The sequence below is a fragment of the Lutjanus erythropterus genome, chromosome 17 (assembly GCF_056507025.1).
Source record: "Lutjanus erythropterus isolate fLutEry1 chromosome 17, fLutEry1.hap2, whole genome shotgun sequence".
In the NCBI taxonomy this organism is placed as follows: Eukaryota; Metazoa; Chordata; class Actinopteri; order Lutjaniformes; family Lutjanidae; genus Lutjanus; species Lutjanus erythropterus.
In genome coordinates, this window is record NC_139333.1 from 28,965,639 (window position 1) to 28,986,942 (window position 21,304).

General features: G+C 38.0%; 2 protein-coding genes across 3 annotated transcripts; both read left to right on the forward strand.

Annotated features, from left to right (window-relative positions):
* Positions 1 to 3,723: 3,723 nt before the first annotated feature.
* trim16 (tripartite motif containing 16) lies at positions 3,724 to 14,903 on the forward strand. Its single transcript, XM_084740488.1, has 6 exons — positions 3,724 to 4,606; positions 10,259 to 10,354; positions 11,286 to 11,519; positions 11,612 to 11,783; positions 12,924 to 13,019; positions 14,236 to 14,903. The coding sequence occupies exons 1-6, from the start codon at positions 3,905 to 3,907 to the stop codon at positions 14,844 to 14,846; spliced, it is 1,911 nt and encodes a 636-aa protein (XP_084596614.1). The 5' UTR covers positions 3,724 to 3,904; the 3' UTR covers positions 14,847 to 14,903.
* A 2,332-nt stretch (positions 14,904 to 17,235) lies between these two features.
* Positions 17,236 to 20,939, forward strand: tvp23b (trans-golgi network vesicle protein 23 homolog B (S. cerevisiae)). 2 transcript variants are annotated; one of them, XM_084741366.1, is made up of 7 exons: positions 17,236 to 17,327; positions 18,517 to 18,593; positions 18,875 to 19,019; positions 19,118 to 19,207; positions 19,383 to 19,508; positions 20,125 to 20,253; positions 20,341 to 20,939. In XM_084741366.1, exons 1-7 carry the CDS (start codon positions 17,316 to 17,318, stop codon positions 20,365 to 20,367), a joined length of 606 nt encoding a protein of 201 aa, XP_084597492.1. In that variant the 5' UTR covers positions 17,236 to 17,315; the 3' UTR covers positions 20,368 to 20,939. The 2 variants fall into 2 exon arrangements, with proteins under 2 accessions (XP_084597492.1, XP_084597491.1); XM_084741365.1 differs by having other exon boundaries at positions 17,237 to 17,327; positions 18,872 to 19,019.
* The last annotated feature ends 365 nt before the right edge of the window (positions 20,940 to 21,304 follow it).

Here is a 21,304-nt window from a genome sequence, read left to right on the forward strand (position 1 = left end):
GATAATTCAGCTCACTGTTAGGAAGCTGCAGGCTTCGTGCAACATCAGGAGATTCAGAGGATCACATTTCATGTGATGTATGCAGAAACAATTCAGTCACTGCATCAGTAAAATAATAAATTCTCAAATCCAAGTAAACGTTACTGAGCACAACAGTAGAATATTAAAACAGCAATAGAAATTTAACATAGTACAATAACAAATCTGTTAGAAATGACTGTAAATCTACAGTATTTTATCTGCTTTAATACACTTTTTCTTGTACAGTAAACATGGATTTCAGGGGGACATTTAGAACACATGCATGTAAGGCTGCAACTAATGATTCATTTTAACATTGATTAATCTTGATTAGGAGTAAAGAAGCCAGAAGAGATTCACGTTTCAGAAGCTGAAATCAGAGAATGTTGACTTTTTTTCTTAATAATTATTTTAATTATCAAAATACTTGTGATTAATTTAATAATAATCAATTAATCGTTGCAGCTGTACATGCATTTGTGCTCTGATTAAAAACACAAAAGTAGCAAAGGACTTTTATTTTGACAAACCACTAGAGCGCGGCTCACAGACACAACAGTGTAAAGTCTGTATAAGGCATCATCCAACCTCAAAAGCAACTGTTAGAATCTTTTTTTTTTAGTTTACTTTTAGAAGTGTTGTTTGCTGGTTTGCTAACTAATCTTAAAGTAAAGTTTCCTGCCTATAATCAAAGCTTATCTAAGCTAAGTTTAGCTAAGGTGCTAACTGGTGCATAAAAATTCACCAGAATGCAGGAAGTGAAAAGTTTGATGCTTAAAATTTCCAGGAGGAAGGACTCCCAGACCCACTATTTAGAAGGATAGTTCACTTCTAAATTAAAAATACATATTTTCCTCTTACCTGTAGTGCTATTTATACATCCTGATAGTTTTGGTGTGAGTTGCAGAGTTCTGGAGATATCAGCTGAACAGATGTCTGTCTTCTGTCCAATATAATGGAACTAGATGGCACTCAGCTTGTGGCCCTCAAAGCACCAAAAAATACATTTGAGAAACTCAACAGCAGTGTCTCTTTACAGAAATCATGACTTAGTTACTTAAGATAATCCAAAGACTTTGTTGGGAGCAGTTTCACGTTGGAACTACTTTCTTCCTAGTAGAAAACAAAGTAGTTCTAGTAGGTTTCCCTGCAGAAAAAAGTAGTTCTTACATGAAACTCCTCACGAAAAGATCTATGGATTATCATGAGTAACCAGGTCATGATTTCTGGAAAGAGACATTGTTGTTAAGTTTTTCAAATGTTTTTCTTTTTGGTGCTTTGAAAACAACAAGCTGAGTGCCATATAGTTCCATTATACTGGAGAGGAGACTGACATCTGTATGGCTGATATCTCCAAATCTGCAACTCACACCAAAACACTCTAGATGGATAAACAGCACTACAGGTCAGAGCAAGAATATGCATTTTTGATTTTGTGGTGAACTGTCCCTTTAAGGTAATGTTTCCTGCCTATACGTAAAGCTTATCTAAGCTAAGTTTAGTGAGTGAAGGCACACATCGGTGCATAAAATAATCACCAGAATGCAGGAAATGAGTCTGGAGTTTCTGGGTGAGGAAACCCGACACCCAACTAAACGTGTCTCCAGCAATAATAAAACAAAATCCACTCCCTTGACAATAAGTAAACAATTATAATTATTCAAGTGTACATGTAGCTTTTTTCAGGATGCAATTCAGAATGAGATTTAGGTTTATATGTTTACAGATAGGAAGAAGTTGTCTTGGTGTTTTGGCATAACAATAAACATAGTAAGTAGAAAAATGTAATGAAAGATAAAAAACAAGTCAAACAGCATAAATAGAAAATAGACAAATAAGAATAAAATGTGTAAAAATAGTATAAAAATGTATACAATATGTTATTTAATTTTACAGAACTAAAAATCAGATCAATCAAAACATATTTAGGATTTGCTGAAAACTTTTTGTCATGGTTACCGTCAACAGTAACATTATATTCAACCTTTAAAGGAGCAGCTCAGACTTTTTTTCAGATTTGTTTCTCAGCGCTTCTGGTCTTTATGCTAAACTGTGCTAAGCTAAGACACACAGACACACAGACCGGTGTTGACTGTGCTTGTTTTTAACGCTCAGCATAAAGAAAGTGTGTTTCCAAAAATGCTGAACTATTCCTTTAACAGTATCTGTTTGGATGTAGACCGGTGCGCTGCAGACAGAAATGTTAGGAGACAGGTCTCTGTCTCCATAGTGACAGATGTGGATGCTGTTGTTTAATTTTCTGTGTCATCATGTCAAAGGCTCATCCGCTGTAGCTACAGTAAGAACATAGACGTGTCTCTGTGTGTTTTATTTTATTTTATGATAATAAATTTTAACATGAATTTTCAAAAATTAACCATGATTTATTGCCTTTATTGTGACATTGCCTTATATTCCAGCATTCAAACATCTGTGCTGCCTATATTAAGTTATTCTTTATGTGATATTCCTGATGAAATAAATTATTGTGTATTTATGCAGAGAAAACAAAAATATCTATCATTTCTTTAATACCTGTAGAAAGTGATGACAAAAAATGTGTACTCAAAGTCACACAAAGTAAAAGTCCTTCACACATTCACACATATAAACAAATATAACAAATAAAAACTATTTATTGTATTTTGTTCATGACATTAAAATACTTAAAGCAGTGCTTGTATATATTTTTGCCACTTGGGGGCAGCAGAGCAAACTGTAAACAAAACACTGACACATTATCACCTCATTAAGTTTGAACATCAGCTGTTTCCTCTTTACCTTTGCACATTAAAATAGACCCTGCTTTATCATCTCATAATTTACAAAAATGAACATCATTCTGTACTGAAGAAGACCTGAGACCATAAACTTTGTTGTAACTTCACCGACCCGAGGAAATAATGACCACGCATCATACAGATGTTTTTTTTTAAGTTTTACTTTCCCAAACCACCACAGTTTTGCAAAATAGCCTCCCCTCTTTTTGATTAAATGTTGGCAATTTTCTATTATTTCAGGAAATATTTATGTGATTGGAATTATAGTTTAAGATTAATCTTAAACTATCTAAATCTTATTGGTCTCTGCAGAGTAAAATCTGTCTCTGTTCAGCTGATTGGCTGAACACACATGCGATTAATCACATGACAACACAAGAGCTGCTCCTCACACTTCACTGTGAGTCACTTGTGTTTTACTCTTAATTTTAGCAGATAACTTCTACTCTCATTCAGAGTTTCTGGTCAGGCTGTGGTCACTTGGTGGCAGTATATCTGCACTGCTCTTTTTTCTTTGTGTTCTTGCTGATTCACTCAGTCTGTTTGGCATTTTCACCGGATTTTCCACTTGAACTTTGGAGCAGCAGAAAAGGCTGCGGCAAAGATCTCCCTCAGTTTGATCAAGATAATTCAATCACACTGCAGCAGATTCATCAGGTAAAACTGATCGGTTAATGAGTCCATCAGTGAAACATCTGTAAACAATCAGCTAGTTTCAGTTCATGTTCAAACACAGGGACATGTGGGAGATTCTGCAACTCTACACCTCTGTTCCTCATTTGCCATGTGGGCTCCACCCTGTGGTTTCTTTCTCCTCCAGGGGAGGGGCGGGCAGTGATTGTGTATGTGTGTGTGTGTGTGTGTGTGTGTGTGTGTGTCGGGGGTGTATCACTTGTTTGCTGGCCCGCCTGCTTGCATGTGAGTGCTGAGGAGGCGGATAACATTCAGACTGAGACTGACATCCTCTGAGGTGTGGCTTTCCAGGCTCTTCAGTGTGATCCAGGAACTACCGGCACTCAAAAAGTGGCTGAGCCAGTTCTGTTGAGACAGCAGAAGAGAGAGGAGGCTGACGGACGGAGACGGACAGAAGACAGATCGAGGACATGGCAGATACAGCGGCTGAAGAAGCAGCTCCCACCTCCACCCAGCAGCTGTGCGCCGTCTGCTCAGGTGCACTGACCGGGGACACGCCGGCAGCCTGCGGACACTCTGTCTGTGGCTCCTGTCTTGGGGACAAAAGTAAAGGATGTCCTGAATGTCTGCAGAGCTCAGACAAGCCTGAACCTGCTAAGGGCCCCAAACAGAATGGGACAGAGGCCCCTGTGATTGAGAGCAAAGAGGAGCAGGACCCCAAGACGGCTGAGGAGACCAAAATCCAGGAGGATCTGAAGGAATCTGAGGACCCAAAGAAGCCTGAGGAATCAGAGGCAGAGACAAACGGAGAGGTGAAGAATGGAGCCAAAGAAGAAGAGGAGGTCAAAGAGGAGGAGGAACCTCTGGGCCCCGACGACGTGGTGTGCGACTCCTGCATCGAGAGCCCCTGCAGGGCCCTCAAGTCCTGCCTGACCTGCCTGGTGTCGTACTGCGAGGCCCACCTCCGGCCTCACCTGGAGAACCCCAAGTTTCAGAACCACCGGCTGGTGGAGCCGCTCAGGGACATCGAGAGACGGACCTGTGAGAGCCACAAGTGGCCCCTGGAGCTGTTCTGCTGCGCCGACGCCTGCTGCGTCTGTCAGGACTGTGTGACAGAGGAGCACCGGGGCCACAACACCATACCTGTGGTGGAGGCTCGCAGACGGATAGAGGTCAGTCATACTTTTATTATTTTCTGTCATTTTTCTTTCAGTAGAACTCAACAAAACTGCAAATTTGTATATTAAATTCACCTTCAGTCTTCTGTACAGATATCAGAAAAGCGGCAAAAGTCCACACATTATTTACTCATGTAGAAGTACAGATACTTATAGAAAAAGTAGAAGTACTGATTCAACTTCTTTACTGCAGTAAAAGTGAAAGAGTCCAGGCTCTGAACTGTACTCACACATACTTATTTCCCTGTGATGCATCATTGTGTCAACTGAGCAGAGGTGGCAAAAGTACACACAAGCTGTACTCGAACAAAAGTACAGATACTTGTGTAACAAAGGTAAAAGTAGAAGTACTGATGCAGTCAAAGTGAAATAGTACAGGGTATGAAATGAAAAGTGAAATGTAGTGTCAGATAGTGTAATGTCTCCACACTCGAGTCTCCCTCTGTCTGTTTTGCAATGTTACATCTTTTCCACATTTTTAATCTTTTTTGTCATTATGTCATTTTCGTCATGTTACATAACTTATGCCATTTTTTCCTTTTTGTCTCGTTACGTCTTTTTTACGTCTGTTTCATCCTTTTTATCTTGTTGCATCATTTTCATCTTGTTACATCTTTTACTTCATTTTCATCTTGTTTCTTTTGTTGTTATGTCTTTTACGTATTTTTCATAGGTTTTGTATTGTTACATCTTTTTCATCTTGTTATGTTTTCATCTTGTTACATTGTTTTCATCTTATGTCTTTTACATCCTTTTCATCTTGTTTCCTATCATTATGTATCGACCCTTGGTACTGGTGTGTAAAAGATCTCCCACCCCTCCTTTATCAGAGTACACCCAGACTGAAGGAGACACAGTGTCTCTTTGTTTGTTGTTTTGTCTGTGTTTGTCATGGTTTTGTGTTCCTTTGTAGTAGGGAAAACCAGGACACTTTTCGGGAAAACCACACTTTTTGTTTGAGCTTCACAAACTCAGTGCTCATTCATGTTACATCTCTCAAACCTTGATACGCAGGAGCCACATCTGTCTCCTAAAAATAAAACTCACCAGGACATCTACTACACAATATATATATAAACTGAATAAATTGAACCATTTAAAGTGGCATGAAAATACCTCTGTGTGTGTGTGTGTGTGTGTGTGTGTGTGTGTGTGTGTGTAGACTGTATTCCTGAATGTGTCTGTATTATATAAGGGTTCAATCACTGTTACAGCTGTGGCAGATATAGAATTCTGCCCCTGGGGTGCAGATTTGTGGGCTCAGATCTGACAGTATACACACTTGATACACACTTCTTCAGGCCTTGAGTTTGCAAAGTCTTCCATGAACACGATGCAGAAATTTTCATCATCTTCACGAAGTGTCACAACTGTCCCCACCCCGATCAGACATTACGTGGTTAACTGTTATAGTGTGTAGACTTAAAGGTAGCATGAATTCAAAGAGTTAAAGTAGAGAAACCGTGTGTACAATACATGAACAAAACGATAGGCAAAAAATAATCTTTACCGAGTTTCCGATCTGATAATCTGTTTTTTAGGCGTAAAATCCACAATGTTGCTCACTGAGACGTGCCACTTCTGTGAGCTCAAAAAGGAAATGTGAGGGAACCGCAACACTTTTCTACACCTAACCTGGTGTTACAACACTCCCCAGCCTCCCCTACTTTTGTGTCTGTAGTTGTTTTATGTCTCTTGGAGTTGTTTTGCATCTCTGTGGTACTTTTGTCTCTCCTTGTGATACTTCTGCCTCACTTTGTATTACTTTTGCCTCTGTGTGAGGTATTTTTTTGTCATTCTCCGTGGTAGTTTTGTGTCTCTTTGTAGTTGTAGGATTAAGTTTTGCAAAGAAACGTTAACTGTCCCTTCAAACAGACTCTCTGGCCCAGGGGCCCCCTGACACCAGGACCTGACCAGAAGGCCTTTACAGAAATACATCAATCAGTTTTTGGACTGTTGGTTAAAAATAAATAAATAAATAAATAATCTGCAGACATTTTTTCACTAAATCTTGGCATTTTATTATTTTATGAGATAAATTATTTATTATAATAATTCTTAGCTTCATTAGTTGCAGCACATTAAATATTCAGTCCATAGCATTCTCAAATTACACCTCAGTCCTCTGTGTGGTTTTGTTATCTGACAGCTTTTCTTTTGTTATTTATTTTTCAATGTGTAACAAAGGTAAAGTCTACACAGTCTGATCAGACACACAGGACTGAAATTATTCTTACTGTCTAATAAAATTTAAAATTAAATAAATAAAATTTTTCGACCAAAAGAACAAAATATGACACCTCAACTAACACTCATTTACAGTTTGAGCTCCAATAATAATATCTTTAAATCATATCCACAGTTTTTTCACATATTGAGGAATATAGATAGATAGATAGATAGATAGATAGATAGATAGATAGATAGATAGATAGATAGATAGATAGTAATATCCAAATGTGCAGCTCTGATGAACGTAACCTTCAGCAGCAGTGTGGAGGAGATGAACTGAATCTTCAAAATACATCACAGTTGTTCTCATATGTCACTTTAAATCCAATTAGGACGGTAATTCTGACTTAATATCCACTGTAAAGCTCATCGAATGGCCTCGCTTCATGTGATTAACAACATTGTTTGTCGGTGAGGAAACTCAGTACTCTGATCTTTTTAGTCCCCTCTGACGCAGAGAAAGCTAATGTGTCATTTGTCTGATTTTGACAGTTGGTGACCCTCAGGTTCAGACAGTCCAGACCAGATTCCTGCAGAGATCTGGAGGTTTTAGCTTACACCTGTTATTTGCAGAGTGTGTTGTTGCAAAACCTCAAAGTGCTTCATTAGAGCTGTCTGCAAACACTGCTGGGGAGGGCAGTTCATGTCAACACAGCTATTTGTAGGCAAAAATACCACAGAGGCTCCCCCGCACACTGACCTGCTTAACTTGTTTTTTAAATCTCTAATTGTGGGTGAACAGAAAACAAGAAGGGAAACGATCATAGTGACGTTTCAGTGAAAGTATTTTCTGCTGAAGAGGAAACTTCCACAGGACAGACACAAACGGTCAGAATAACACAGAGGACAATAGAGTGAAATGACCTCTTGTTCAGAGTTCATGTTGCACATAAGAATTCATGCTTTTGGAGAACCGACTCACATCTCTGTTCAGTTCAGTCCTCTCATTTAGGAACCAGACTCGAGTCTCAGACAGTCAAACATTCTCCTAAAGATAAATACCTGATAATGTTTGAAAAGTCCAGAAGGTCATTTAACAACACTCACCTCTGTTCTGAGAGTATTTCCTGAGGTCCTCAGGAAATACTCTGTCAGTGTTTTACCTACAGTAGATGCAGGAAGTTAAGCAATGAACTGTTGTGGACGAGGACAATAGCAACATGTATTTAAGACACCTAAAAAATCTATATCAGTTTAAATGTATGCTATATTGAGAACATTTTCACCACTTTACTTTGTTGTCAGACAGACTTTTCTGACAAGAAACCATTGTTAAAAAACTAGCAGCTAAGATATATTAGCTACACTAACATCAGGCTAACCAAAGCTAGCAGTTAACCTATAGCTAACATGCTAAAAGCAGTCTGACTAAAGCTAGCAGTCACTAACATCAGGCTGACCAAGGCTAGCGGTTAACATTAGCCATGCTAAAAGCAGGCTGACCACAGCTAGCAGCTAACATATATTTGCTACGCTAACATCAGGCTGACCAAAGCTAGTAGCTAATAGCCACACAAATACACTGACTATGTATAAGTACCTCATACTGTACAACCACACTTAATAATCTTAAAGGTTCTTCTAACCATCCTGATAAAACTAATTTTGTTCTGCTGCACATGTTTTAACTCATTTCTCAAGTTTAGACTTTATTTTTTATAGAAAACACACACCTCCTTGCTCAACACAAAAATATTAACACGTTATTTTATATGGAAAAATAAAACACTAGGTAATAATAATAAATCACAAATATAACTGGTAGTACAGTTTTTATTTGTGAGTAGCTGTTACGTTACGACCTGTGACACATTTTTGTCGTAGTTCCAACAACAGATCTGCTCTACCTGTTTAACACTGAAGTGAACTGGTGACGTCAGCTGTCACCTGTCAGTACAGGCCCTCTGCTTCTGCTTTGACCTCCTGGTCTCTATAAATCATCCACAGCGTGAACTGATGTCATGTCAAAGCCACGTTTATCAAACTTCTGAGGCAAATATAGATGTGATTATATAAAGATTATAACTTCTGCTCATCAAATGCTCCAAATAACCTTCTGTCGCTGATACCACTTTCCCCAAAGTGAATAAATTCTTGGCAGCTGGCTGACAGCGGTGTCTTGATGAAGCAGAACAAAACATACTGATGTAAGATACTGTTGCTAACTAGCTAAATAATGAATCTGCGTTAGTTTTACAATACTAACAATCGATTAATCATTAATAATTTAAAAGATACAAAACATTTTTCTGAGGCTTTTTTTTCTAATTTTTAATTGAAGTTTAATTGTCTTCATTCAATAAACAGTTCGGTACAAACTGTTGCCATGACATTTTTAAATGGTTAAATTCTTGACAGCAATTAATCGATTAATGATTAATCATTAACATCATTACTCCAGATGTGTGCTGCTGCAGCATTTTGTTTTGTTTTTGTTGCAGATGAAAGGTTTGGATATTAATTCAAATTATACTCAGTACTGAACTATGACTTTAAAAGTAACTAAGTAGATTACAGCTTGGAATGCATGCTTGAGTATGAGTAAAAGTACAGACTTTAAAATCTACTCATAAAAGTACAAGTTCCCTGAAAAAACTGCTTAATTACAGTAATTTGAGTATTTTGAAACTCTGTTGTATCAGAGCATCAGTGGATGACTGACGTCAGTTTTCACAACCTGATTCTGTTATTGGATCAAATCGGTCCCAGCTTGATATGTAAGATAACTTACGTAACAAACACTTGTAATCTTTGGATCTGAATGTTTCTGCGAGCCGTTCTGTTACCACAGTCTTGTTCTTGTTGGGAACTATTGTGTTTGTAAAGAGTTCAGAGTAGAGCTGCTCCATATGATCGTGCCCTGAGATAACTCTGTTAGGATTTGGCACGGCACAAATAAAATTAACTTCACCTGACTTGACTTGTTGACATAAACACGAGTAAGGTGAGATGCATCGAGTTCTCATCCTTCTCAACAAATTAAATTCATCAGACATTACATCTTAGCTGTAGGGCGTGTCAGTGAATCTTATCTATTTGTCATAGACCTGATGGTCTGGCAGTCTGTCTGTAGCAAAGGAAACACAGAGCTCCCCTCAGGGTCTGAACTTTATGGAAAAGGAATTCTCCTTGTGTACCAGCCTCCGCTCCGGAGTCGCCCAGACCTGTCCGAGGAATTCAGACTTGACTCTGAAAATGAGACAACACTTTGAAAATATCAGGGTGTAGAATATCGTCACACAGAGGAGAGGAAACTGGGAAACAACACAGTTTTCCTGAAGAAACAGCCTCAGTGTTTACATCTACCAAATGCCTTTACTTTCCATGTGTTAGGATCTGACATATTTTCAGCATGACAGCGTGGTTTGTGGTTTCTGTGTGGAGACGAGCTGATTTCTGTTCTTATGTTCACAGAAAGAACTGAGGGACAAGCAGACGGAGATGGTGAAGACGGTGACAGCAGCAGAGAACGCCATCAACAAACTGCAACTCAACACAGTCTCTATTGAGGTAAACACACGGCATGACTAATCAGAGATGAGCTGACTGTGTGTGTGTCACATGAATGTCACAATACTTAATGAAATATCAGCGGGCGGCAGCTATTTTTGGCACGAGGACCCACCAGGCTGTGAGGTATCGGAGCCACCCAAACCAGACGGGTTTCCCTCAGGTGTGGGAAGAAATCTGTGTTTTTATAGTTTCAGAGTGATGGCGAGCCAACGGAGCGTTTCCTCAGTGAGCTCACTGTTATCTAACATCGTCATGTGACCTGAAGCATTCCTACCTGTTACCTGTCAGAGCCTCTGTAAGGAAGACCATTTACTCTAATGTGAAGGAAAAAAAGACTCATTATAACCAGAAACCTGAAATAATGACTTACTGTCACAAAAATACAATAATTTCATATCATAAAATATTAATAAACTTTCTAAAAATAATGACTTATCTCAAAGTAATGACTTTGGATTTTAAATTCAGTTAGTATGTCAAAATAACAGGAAAATTTCTCAAAATAACTTCCTCAAAAAATTATTTTGTGGCTCAAAATAATGCAAAACATTCTCAAAATAACTTTTATTTAAAAAGAAATAATAACTTTATAAAACATAATGAGAAACTTCACCAAAATAATTAAAAACTTTCTCAAAGTATGAGATGATGAAATGAGAAACCCTCTTAAAACAATGACTTGTATCATAAAATAATGGGAAACTTTCTTAAAATAATGTCTTAATATTTCAAAAGAATGCAGTAAGTCATTATTTTGAGAAAGTTTCTCATTATTTTGAGAAAGTTTCTCATTCTAACCCTACAGGATCTTTTCCCATCACATTGCTGTTGAAGGATTTCCACTGAGACTGATCCCTTCGTCTCTCAAATGTAAACAAAATCTCAGTCCATACAGTGTGATCTGAAACTAAAAAGGACTATTCCACAGCATTCTGTGACGGAGGTGCGAGCGGTGATCGAGAGCCAGTTTGAGCAGCTGCAGGCGGTGGTGGAGAAGGCGAAGCGGGAGGTGACGGAGATCCTGGAGGGCGAGGAGAAGCAGGCGCTGAGGCAGGCCGAGGGCATCCGGGTCCACCTGGAGCAGAGGTGCACGGAGCTGAAGAAGACCCAGGCGCAGGTGGAGAAGCTGTCGAAGAACAAGAATGATGTAGATTTCTTACAGGTAATAAAACCAGGATGGTTTGTTTCATTCCTAAAGGCTGCAGGAATCCTCATGTTCTAAGTCATGAATGGTTCTGTGTGTTTGTTCTGCAGGAGTACTCAGAGTGGAAGAAAGAAGCCACAGATATCTCTCTGCCTGGGGTCTACATCGGCCTGATGGACCGCCTGAACTCCTTCAGCCGTGTGATCGTTGACTCCACGCAGGAGCTGTGTGCCATGCTGGTGTCCTCATACATAGAGAAAGTTAAAGAGACATGCAAGAATGGTAAGAAGAGAAAAAAAATAACTCAAACTGCTGCTGCTGGGGGATTTCACACCCCAGCTCTCTGTTACAGATGTACAGATAGTCCGTCAGGGCGTGTTCACACGTGTAGAGAATTTCAGGCCTGTGTGTCAGAGCTTCAGAGCTCAGGCGGTGGCTAATATGAGAGATAAGATTTGCTTAAATATGCCTACAAACCACCGGTGTGTTTCATGACTCACCGGTTTTGTGTGTCGCCGACTGAAGCTGAAAGACAGCTCATACTTGTTTCACTGAGGCGCATTATTGTGCCAATTCTGTAATCTGTAATCCAGAGGAAATACAGTTACTTAAAATACTGTAAGAAAAAAAAAGTTCTGTTTACTCAAATAAAGTGAAAAAAAATACAGGATCTGAAATGCACTCAGAGTATTAAGTATAAAGTTATCCTTTACTGACTGTTTCTATGCAGAGCTAACTGAACCTCACCTTTTCTCTGTGAGAGCGTCCCTCTGTGTTACGTTGTTTTTGTTTTGTTACATTTTTACATAATTTTCGTCTTGTTGTGTCCTGTTGCAGCTTCTGTCATGTCATGTTTTGTTCATCTAGTTACATCTTTTACATCACTTTCGTCTTATGTATTGTTACATCATTTCCGCCTTGTTACATCTTTTATGTCATTTTCTTCTTGTTCTGTCATGTTACTTCTTGTTACATCTTGTTATATTCTTTTCATCATTACCTCCTTTATGTTATCTTCCTCTTGTTACATCATTGTTCTCTTGTTACTTCTTTTACATATTTTTTGTTGTGTTACATCCTATTGCGCCTTGTCATGCATTTTGTTATGTAATTTCTGTCTTGTTACTTGTTTTATGATGTTTTTGTCTTGTTATGTCTTTTACACTGTTTTTTATCTTACATTTAAACTAAAGTAATGAGCCTGTTTTGAAAATGTAAGGAGTAGAAAGTGCAGATATTTGTGTTTAAATGTAGGAAGTAAAAGTAAGAAGTTAGTGAAGTACAGATACCGGAAAACTTCACTTAAGTGCAGTAACAAACTTGTACTTAGTTACTTCCCACCTCTACAACTGAGGACATGAAAATAGATCTAAATAGTTATCAGTGTTATCAGAGACTGAAATCTATTTTCTTTCATTGCAGACAAGATGGGAATCAAGACAACAGTTCAGGCGATCGTTGCAGCGAAACAGAACATGTCTATACCAGATCCAGAGACGCACGCCGACTTCCTCAAGTGTAAGTGTTTTATCAGTGTGAATACGGCTCACTGGGCTGAGATACTGCAGACACGATTTTAGAAAAGCTGAGGTAAAGTTAAAGACGCTTCGACACCAGCAGGAAACAGTCAAGATCACAGAATAAGATCTTTGCTCCCTTTTGAGGAGGTAGGAACTATTTTTAAATACTTTTATATTTTTAATTTTTATATGAACAGAAAACAGATGATAGATGAACAGATCATAGAAGGAAAAAAACACATACACACAGTTCATAATTCATATAGAAAAGGGCTCAGACTAAAAAAGAAAAAATAGAGCCTCATTCACGCCTTTAACACATAGAAAAAGATTGACAGCTCTAGTTACAGTTGCTAAGCTATGATTGGACAGTTGCTTTTTGGAGGCGGGGCTAAGTGAGGGGTCAGTTGATTAATAATGAGGCATTTAACCTCTTTTGGGGTCATTAACACCTTGAGTCAAGTCGAGCTGCCTTCATGTAGTTCCTGGAGATGAATGCATCAGCTGAAACCAGTCCAGTCTGCTGAGACCAACTTAATTTGGATTTCTGTTTAAAGAAACAGATCTGAGTTTTCTGGCGGCTGAAATCTTTTTTAAAACAAAACTGAACATCTATTCATTATCTATAAATGTTTATCTTATTCAGACACACAGTGGGCTGAAGCCTGGTCCAGAATTCATACCAGAGACCTGGACACTTTTATCACAAGCATGATGATGTTTGCCTGGTTTGCCTATGAATACAATTTTTCCTTTGTGTCTCGCTTTGAATGCCAAAAACATGTTGTCCCCAATGACCCACCATCCCCGACCCTTTAATCAATTAAATATAAACTGTTTACAATATAAAGACAAGTAGCAAAAGGAGCCAAGTTGAATTTTACCAAAAATAACATGAAGAACAGTGATCAGTAGTGGAAGAAAGATTCAGATCCTACAGTTACTCTCAGTAAAAATTAGCAGTACAACAATATAAAGTACTCCAGTACTCCACTACTTTATAAACTGCATTTCTGTGTCACATAATTTTAAGCTTTTATTATTTTTTTATCTCCTTAATTTTCCTTGACATAGTGGTTGAAAAACAATTTTACCCTCCCTCATTAGTATGGTGACCCCGGTGACCACAGTGTTATTTACAGTGCTGACTGTTGACTTATGTAACACTTACAACATGCTATAAGTAAACTAACTTTTTCACAATCCTCTCCCAGATGCCGCCCACGTGAGTTTCGATGCTGACACAGCTCACAAGTTTCTCCGTCTAACAGAGGAAAACAGGAAGGTGACTAACACCACTCCCTGGCAGCATCCTTATCCTGATGTACCTGAGCGGTTTGAGAACTGGCGCCAAGTCCTGGCGGTGGAGAGCTTCTATCTGGGGCGGCACTACTTCGAGGTGGACATCGGCGGTGAGGGCACGCACATCGGCCTGACCTACAAGAGCATCGACCGCAAGGGCAACGAGAGCAACAGCTGCATCACGGGGAACAACTTCTCCTGGTGCCTTCAGTGGAACGGCCGCACCTTCTCCGCCTGGCACAGCGACGTGGAGACGCCTCTGAACGTGGATAAGTTCACTCGTATCGGGGTTTACATGGACTACACGAGAGGCCTCCTGGCTTTCTACGGAGTGGATGACGCCATGACGCTCATCCACGAGTACCAGGCAGAGTTCCTGGAGCCTCTGTACCCGGCTTTCTGGTTGTCCAAGAAGGAGAATGTCGTGGCCTTGGTGACACCAGGGGAGCCGCTACGACTCAAAAGTCCGTCTCCTCCCACCTCACCTGCTAACGGAGCTGTTGTTTCAAAATCAGCAGCATAGCAATATTAAAATAAAGTATATATTAAAATAAAGAAAATATTTTTTTTATGGATCATGGACGATTCAACAATGTCAGACTACTGATGTATAAAAAGGTTTGTCTCCAAGAAATTGACCCCTCCTAACTTCAATAACAGTTGGACAAGCTGGTACTCAGTGGAACCCTGGTTAAATGTCTCATTTCCTGTTTCCTGTTTTTAGATAAACCTACATTATGTGCTAAGCTATGTTGAAGAGACAAACAAAATTTGAAAAAGCAGTGTTGCTGGGGCACCTGTAAAACTGACTTATAAAAAGTCACATCTGAAGTTAGCTAATGTTAGCAAAACGCGACCTAACTAAGTAGCTAATCTACATTGATCATTAGCTAGCTATAGCTACATGGGCAGGTTTAGGCATGAAAACAAATTTAGGAACAAAAAATACTTGTGTAGGTTTAAAAGGTTTAAAAGATTGCGGTTTGAGTTCAAGTAAGTGTCCTGGGGGTGTCTTGAATGCTAGACTACTATTTAGCTAGCAATCTTTAGCTAGCTAGTTAGCTTGTGCTTTGCAAACATTTGCTAACTTCAGATATCTTTGTTGCTATAACAAACTTTTATAAGCACCTTGGAAATTGAGTTTCCTTTCAAACATAAATGAGATGAGCACATAGCATATCTAAGAACAGGAGACAGGAAAGGAGAAAGCTGACCAGGTACCAAGGTTGCTCAACTCTTACTGGAGCAACGAGCGAAAAGGAGCGGGACTTTGGAAGGGTCAATAAATTTATCTGAAACTTTAGGGAAAAAATATGGAAAGTCTTGCCATATTAAACCTGTTTACAGCAGCATGTGTTGTGAATGTTTATCTCATGTATATTTGGGCTCAAGTCATATTTATACTCCAGTGTACGTTTGGGACTGCTGTTACTGTTCATCACACTGTGAATTCAGAGGTGTTCTATATTTTCTGTATGCAAATAAAAATGTGTACCTTCATTTATAAAGCAAATGTCTGTGTTTGTTCAAAGTTCAAGTCAACAGGCTCATTTAAACATGATTTGTGGGATCATTTGGACTGAATTTATTTTCTAAATGAGAAATCTGCCACACAGGCCACAAACATTGGGTGGATATTTTAGGCTTTTGCTCAAAACCATCGGAACATCATGAAATCTTCAATAAATCATGAAGCTGTCGGTTTGTACTTGATAAGTTCAGGGTCGGGTTTTATTGTCATTTCCTGGTCTGAACACCAGAAAGAAACAAAAACAGGTAAAAATGCACAAAAGCAGTAAAATACAGTAAAATGAAGTAGTATAACACACTGAACTGATGGTAAGATTCCATTTTAGCCGTTTTAGCCGTGTGATGGCTGATTTTAAAGTGCACACACACACGTGGATCTCACACATGTACTGTGTGGGCAAATTAATGTTGAAACCTGAATGAACCCCTCGCATGGATTTTCCTCACAGTCCTCAATAAGTCTAAAATCAAGTCCAGATGTTTTTCCACTATGTTTGATGTTGGAAGCTGTCCAGCCAAAAACTGTACATTGAGTCCATGCAGCATGAGTTACTGCATATGGCATAAGTAAGCACAGCACATCTAAAAAACATAAAACGTTATGGCTGTAGTAAGGTAGCGCATCAGTAAACCTACAGAATTATAAAACAGGAATGTGATAAAATATGACAAAATAAATATCAGTTCTGAGAGCTGTTGTGTAATATGTAAACTGTCAAACTTAACTAATTAATGAACTCTAAATAGTAATATATAAACAACTTTATGAAACAAAAAAAGGAAAGAAACTGCCAGGGAACGACATTAAAAATAAATAAATCAGTAAACAAAGCAGGTAGCTTTGACATTTAGTAAAAGCAAAATATTACATTATAAATATTAGAAAAAGATGAAATAAATTAAATAGATATATAATAAATGTTTCAAATATATCAAAATGTTTGGGTCTTGTCTATTTTTCAGCTTGACAAGTGAATTGTAATGTAGATTAATATCAATTAGATGTGAGGTAAAGGCGTTTTTCTAGTGGTCCGTTTGTTGGATCAACAGGCTAACATCTTTGTCCTCTTAGTTAATTTCAAAATAAATTAAAATATCATGAACCATGGCCATTTGACCTAAAATCACAGAATAATTAATATTCAGTTTACTTTTCCAGAATGTTTTTTACAGGACATACACTATATACAATTTTAAATGATACCGTCTTTCATTTTATTGTTAAAACAGTATAGCTTTTTTCCAATCTTAAAAAAAAGTCTTTATTATTATTATTATTATTATTATTATTATTATTGTTATTATTATAATAAATATATAGTTACTCCTCCACTAAAATGAAAACGTACCAATTGTAATGACGTAAATATATCCGGGACACGTTTTGGTCACATGTCTGCCGTTTACAGTGACGTGTACGCCAACTGAGCATGTAAGCAGGAAGAGCTGCTCAAATTTCAACATGATAGGAGAAGTAAGTGATAAAATATAACGGTTATATTTTATTTGGTACATAGAAGATGTCGGACAGCTGATGTAACGTACTTTAATGAGGCTAAAAACGGATGAAAAAAGAGTTTGTCAGCGCAAAATACCTCCCAGCTGAGGAGAACATCTGTCGGGCTAATGCTGCTAGGTAGTTAGCAAAGTTAGCATGCTAGCTTTAGTAGCATTTAGACATCTAGCTTAGCTGCACTTAGCTCTAAACGTTTTCAAAACATCGCCACTATACAGTTTTCTTCGAATAAACACCCATGGCAGTGTTTATTTCAGATTGTATACTTGCATTCACACTTCATCGCTTGTAGCCTGCTAACGTTAGCTCGCAGCTGTAGTGTTTCAGTGTCAACATTAGCTAAAGTTAGCTACGTTCTCTCTGTCACATCATTATATTCATCAAACAAAGATATATACTCTCAAATTAAATCAGTGGCAACACTTCTGCCCCTGTGTGTATATCAGTCATGTTTAATTTAAGCAAGAAAAAGTGATAAAATGGTTTAGCATTGAAGAGTTAGCAGAATAGGGTTTTAAAATGACTGATAAAGTGCCTCTACTCCTCTGATAATGTGTGATAATCTACCAATAAATAGTTTCGTATATAATAATTGGAGTGGAGCTGTTGTTGTTTAAAATGACCCAGTAAGTAGAATACATAGAATAAAACAGATAGATATGAAAAAGTACACCTCTGGGCGGGTACCCCAGTCTGTAGGATTATGGTTAACTATCTAGCAAATTACAGAAAAGCTAAATGTGATCAAAGTTGAGCAGTTACCAAGAAAATGACACTTTAGAGCGATTTTCAAATTTAGTAAGTGTTTTATTTTTATTTTTTCAAATACATTTCTGAACATATCATACTGGTAGAAAAGTGGTGTAACATCAGTAAAGTGATGAGTTAATGGATTCTTGATTTAAACATGCTGTTATAGCTCATATGACCCATGATTCAGTCATATTAGGGTTGCACAAAATGGTAAAACTGAGAAAAAAAAAACAGGGTGTGCAGGGTGTGTGATATGGATGTTGCCATCTTGCAATTTCGATAATAATATGATTTATTGTGCAGTTCTGGTCCATATGTAAACTGTCCATATGAGGCTTAGTTTTGTGCACTGTGTCCCTCTGAGGGTTTAGCCTCTTCCTTATTAATCCCTCAGGATACCAATGATGAAGACGTGTCTCTGTTTGATGCGGAGGAGGATGCAGGGAAAAGGTCAAAGAAGACGACTGTTAAGTAAGTCAGCAGATCACTGATGGCTTAACTGTCTCTCAGTATTTGCTGAGTGGACTGACAACACAGCAGAGTTGCAACACAACAACTCTGAGAGTTGATTAATTGCTTTCGTCAACATTTGTTTGTTCCAGCTCCTCAAATGTGATGACCTAACACTGAAAACCAAAAACAAGTGGGCTTTGGACTGTTGGACACCAATTGATTAATCAAAAAAAAAATTGTTGCAGCCATGCTGTGGAGTATTTATTATTCTAATTAAGCATGTTGAAATCTTTTAGCAGGCATCCAGTGGCCTCCTTCTTCCACCTCTTCTTCAGAGTCAGTGCCATCCTCGCGTACCTGCTCTGTGAGTTTATAGGTACAAGTTTCATCGCCTGCATGGTGACAATAATCCTTCTGCTCTCATGTGACTTCTGGACAGTAAAGGTGTGATTTTTAAATCTTTTACAAGATTAACTTTTTCTATTCAACAACAGGAATTCTTGTTGCATTATTGTTGTTGAAAGTTGAATATGTATTTACAGAACATCACTGGGAGATTAATGGTTGGTCTGCGGTGGTGGAACCAGGTGGATGATGATGGACGCAGCCACTGGGTGTTTGAGTCTAGGAAGGTAAGAAGTTTAGCTTGTTCCATGTTACAGTAATTGTTCTGTCCCACACGTGGGTGTTTAACCTCACATGATCCTCTCGTACTGTATGTCCCTGGTAAATGCACATGTTTACTGTCAGCGGGCTGTATGGTTTTTGCAGCTGTCCTGATTGTGAGAATATCCTGTTTTTCTTCAGGTTTCTGGGAAGCAACAAGTATCAAATTCTGAGTCCCGAATCTTCTGGCTCGGACTGATTATTTGTCCGGTCCTCTGGGTCATCTTTGCTTTCAGTACCCTGTTTTCCACCAAGATTAAATGGGTGGTAAGTCTTAAACTTTCAGTGTTATTTAGTAATTTTCTTATTGTCAGCAAATCCCAGAAAATGACCAAAACTGTCATTGTGTTTGTCTCTCAATACTTTCTAACTTTTCTGTCTGTGGCACTCAGCACCAAACCCTTTGGCTCCTACTGCAGAAAGAAAGTAGTTTTCTACATGAAACTGCTCACAACAAGGTTTTGAGCAGCTGGGTCATCATTTCTGGAAATAGACATGAAAAATGATCTTTTAAATCATGTGTGATTCATGACACCATTCACACAGGAACAAAAAAGTTGTCTCTTATTATAATAATAATAATAATAATTTTTATTATTATTATTAAGTTGTCTCTCACCACGGACTACAGATCATATTTTTTACAGTTAAGTGCCATGATGGTCCAACTGAAGGGGTGTGACTTTGCCTCTGTGCAGCACACAGGAAAAAGATGTATCGGGTTTGATAATGTATGTTAGTAGAAACATTGCTGGTTTTCATCTTTTCATGGGATTCATGGGATCGATAATAAAATAATTATTGGATATCATCAGCCTTTGTACAGTTCTTTTTTTTTTTGTCAGTTGATAAATGTCAAACTTTGTCATCCTCCCCCTCACAGCCTGTAGTGATCATGGGTGTGGTGTTACAAGGAGCCAACCTCTACGGTTACGTCCGGTGTAAAGTGGGAGGAAAGACCAGCCTAAAGAATATGGCGACCAACTATTTTGGACGACAGTTCCTCAAACAGGTGAAACAAACCCTGACTAAAACGCAATGAACAGTCACATTATTTCTCGTTTCACAGATTCTCATGTGTCATGTTTTTAATCCACAGGCGCTGTCGAAAGAAGAGGAATCATAGAGTTGCAGCTCTGCAATTTTAACGTTTGCATTATTCTTAATGCTATTATATATATTCTTTTAGCAAGTGGATACATCGAAAGAAATCTTTTTGCAACACAAACTGAAACTAACAGGTGTTTTTCTTCTTAATGTAACATGTGACTCGATCAGAGAGAGTTTGTTTGTTTTCCACAGAGGTCTGAGGTCTGAAGCTCAGCAATAAAACCCTCACAGACTTTAACTGATACTGAAGCGTAAATGCATGAGTGAGTGAAAACAAAAGGGTGTAAAGGCTTGAAATATTAAACTGACTGTAGTTTGATGTGTCATATAGTCTCACAGCTCCCTGATATCTTATTTTGTTTAGTATCTTATTTAGTTTGTGTTTTCATTGCCTCTTTAACCTTTCTAAACTTAAATAAAGTAGTTTGTTTGTGAGAGGTGTTGTACAAACATTTTTTGTTTGTATGATAGACGAGGTTGTAAAGTAAGAGTGTAAAGTATTTCAAGGAGATTTGTAAATATGTATGTAAAGAAACTATGTGGAACATCTTCTTTTGTGCTAATACATTTATAACAATTTTCCGAAAAGTGTGGTCGTTTTTTATTTGTGTAAATAATGTTATTCATTGTACAACTTGAGGAAAAAGTCAGTTCTGATTAGTTCTGTTTGTTATTCATCTGATGACAAGTCGGAGATTTCAGGTGTCTGAATTTACAATAAATAAGACATAAAAAAAATAATATGAATAAATACTAACAACATATATAGGGTTTTCTGTAGGTCCTTAAAAAGTTTAAAATCCAATCATGTCTTACATTGTCTTAAAAATGATTTTTGACAGGTCTTAAAAATTGACTTTTGAAGTTAACATTACTTTTATAAAGTTGCATTAACTTCAGTCTCACTTTAAATTGTGTTTTGGGAGAATTTTTTAAAATTTGATTAAATTTTA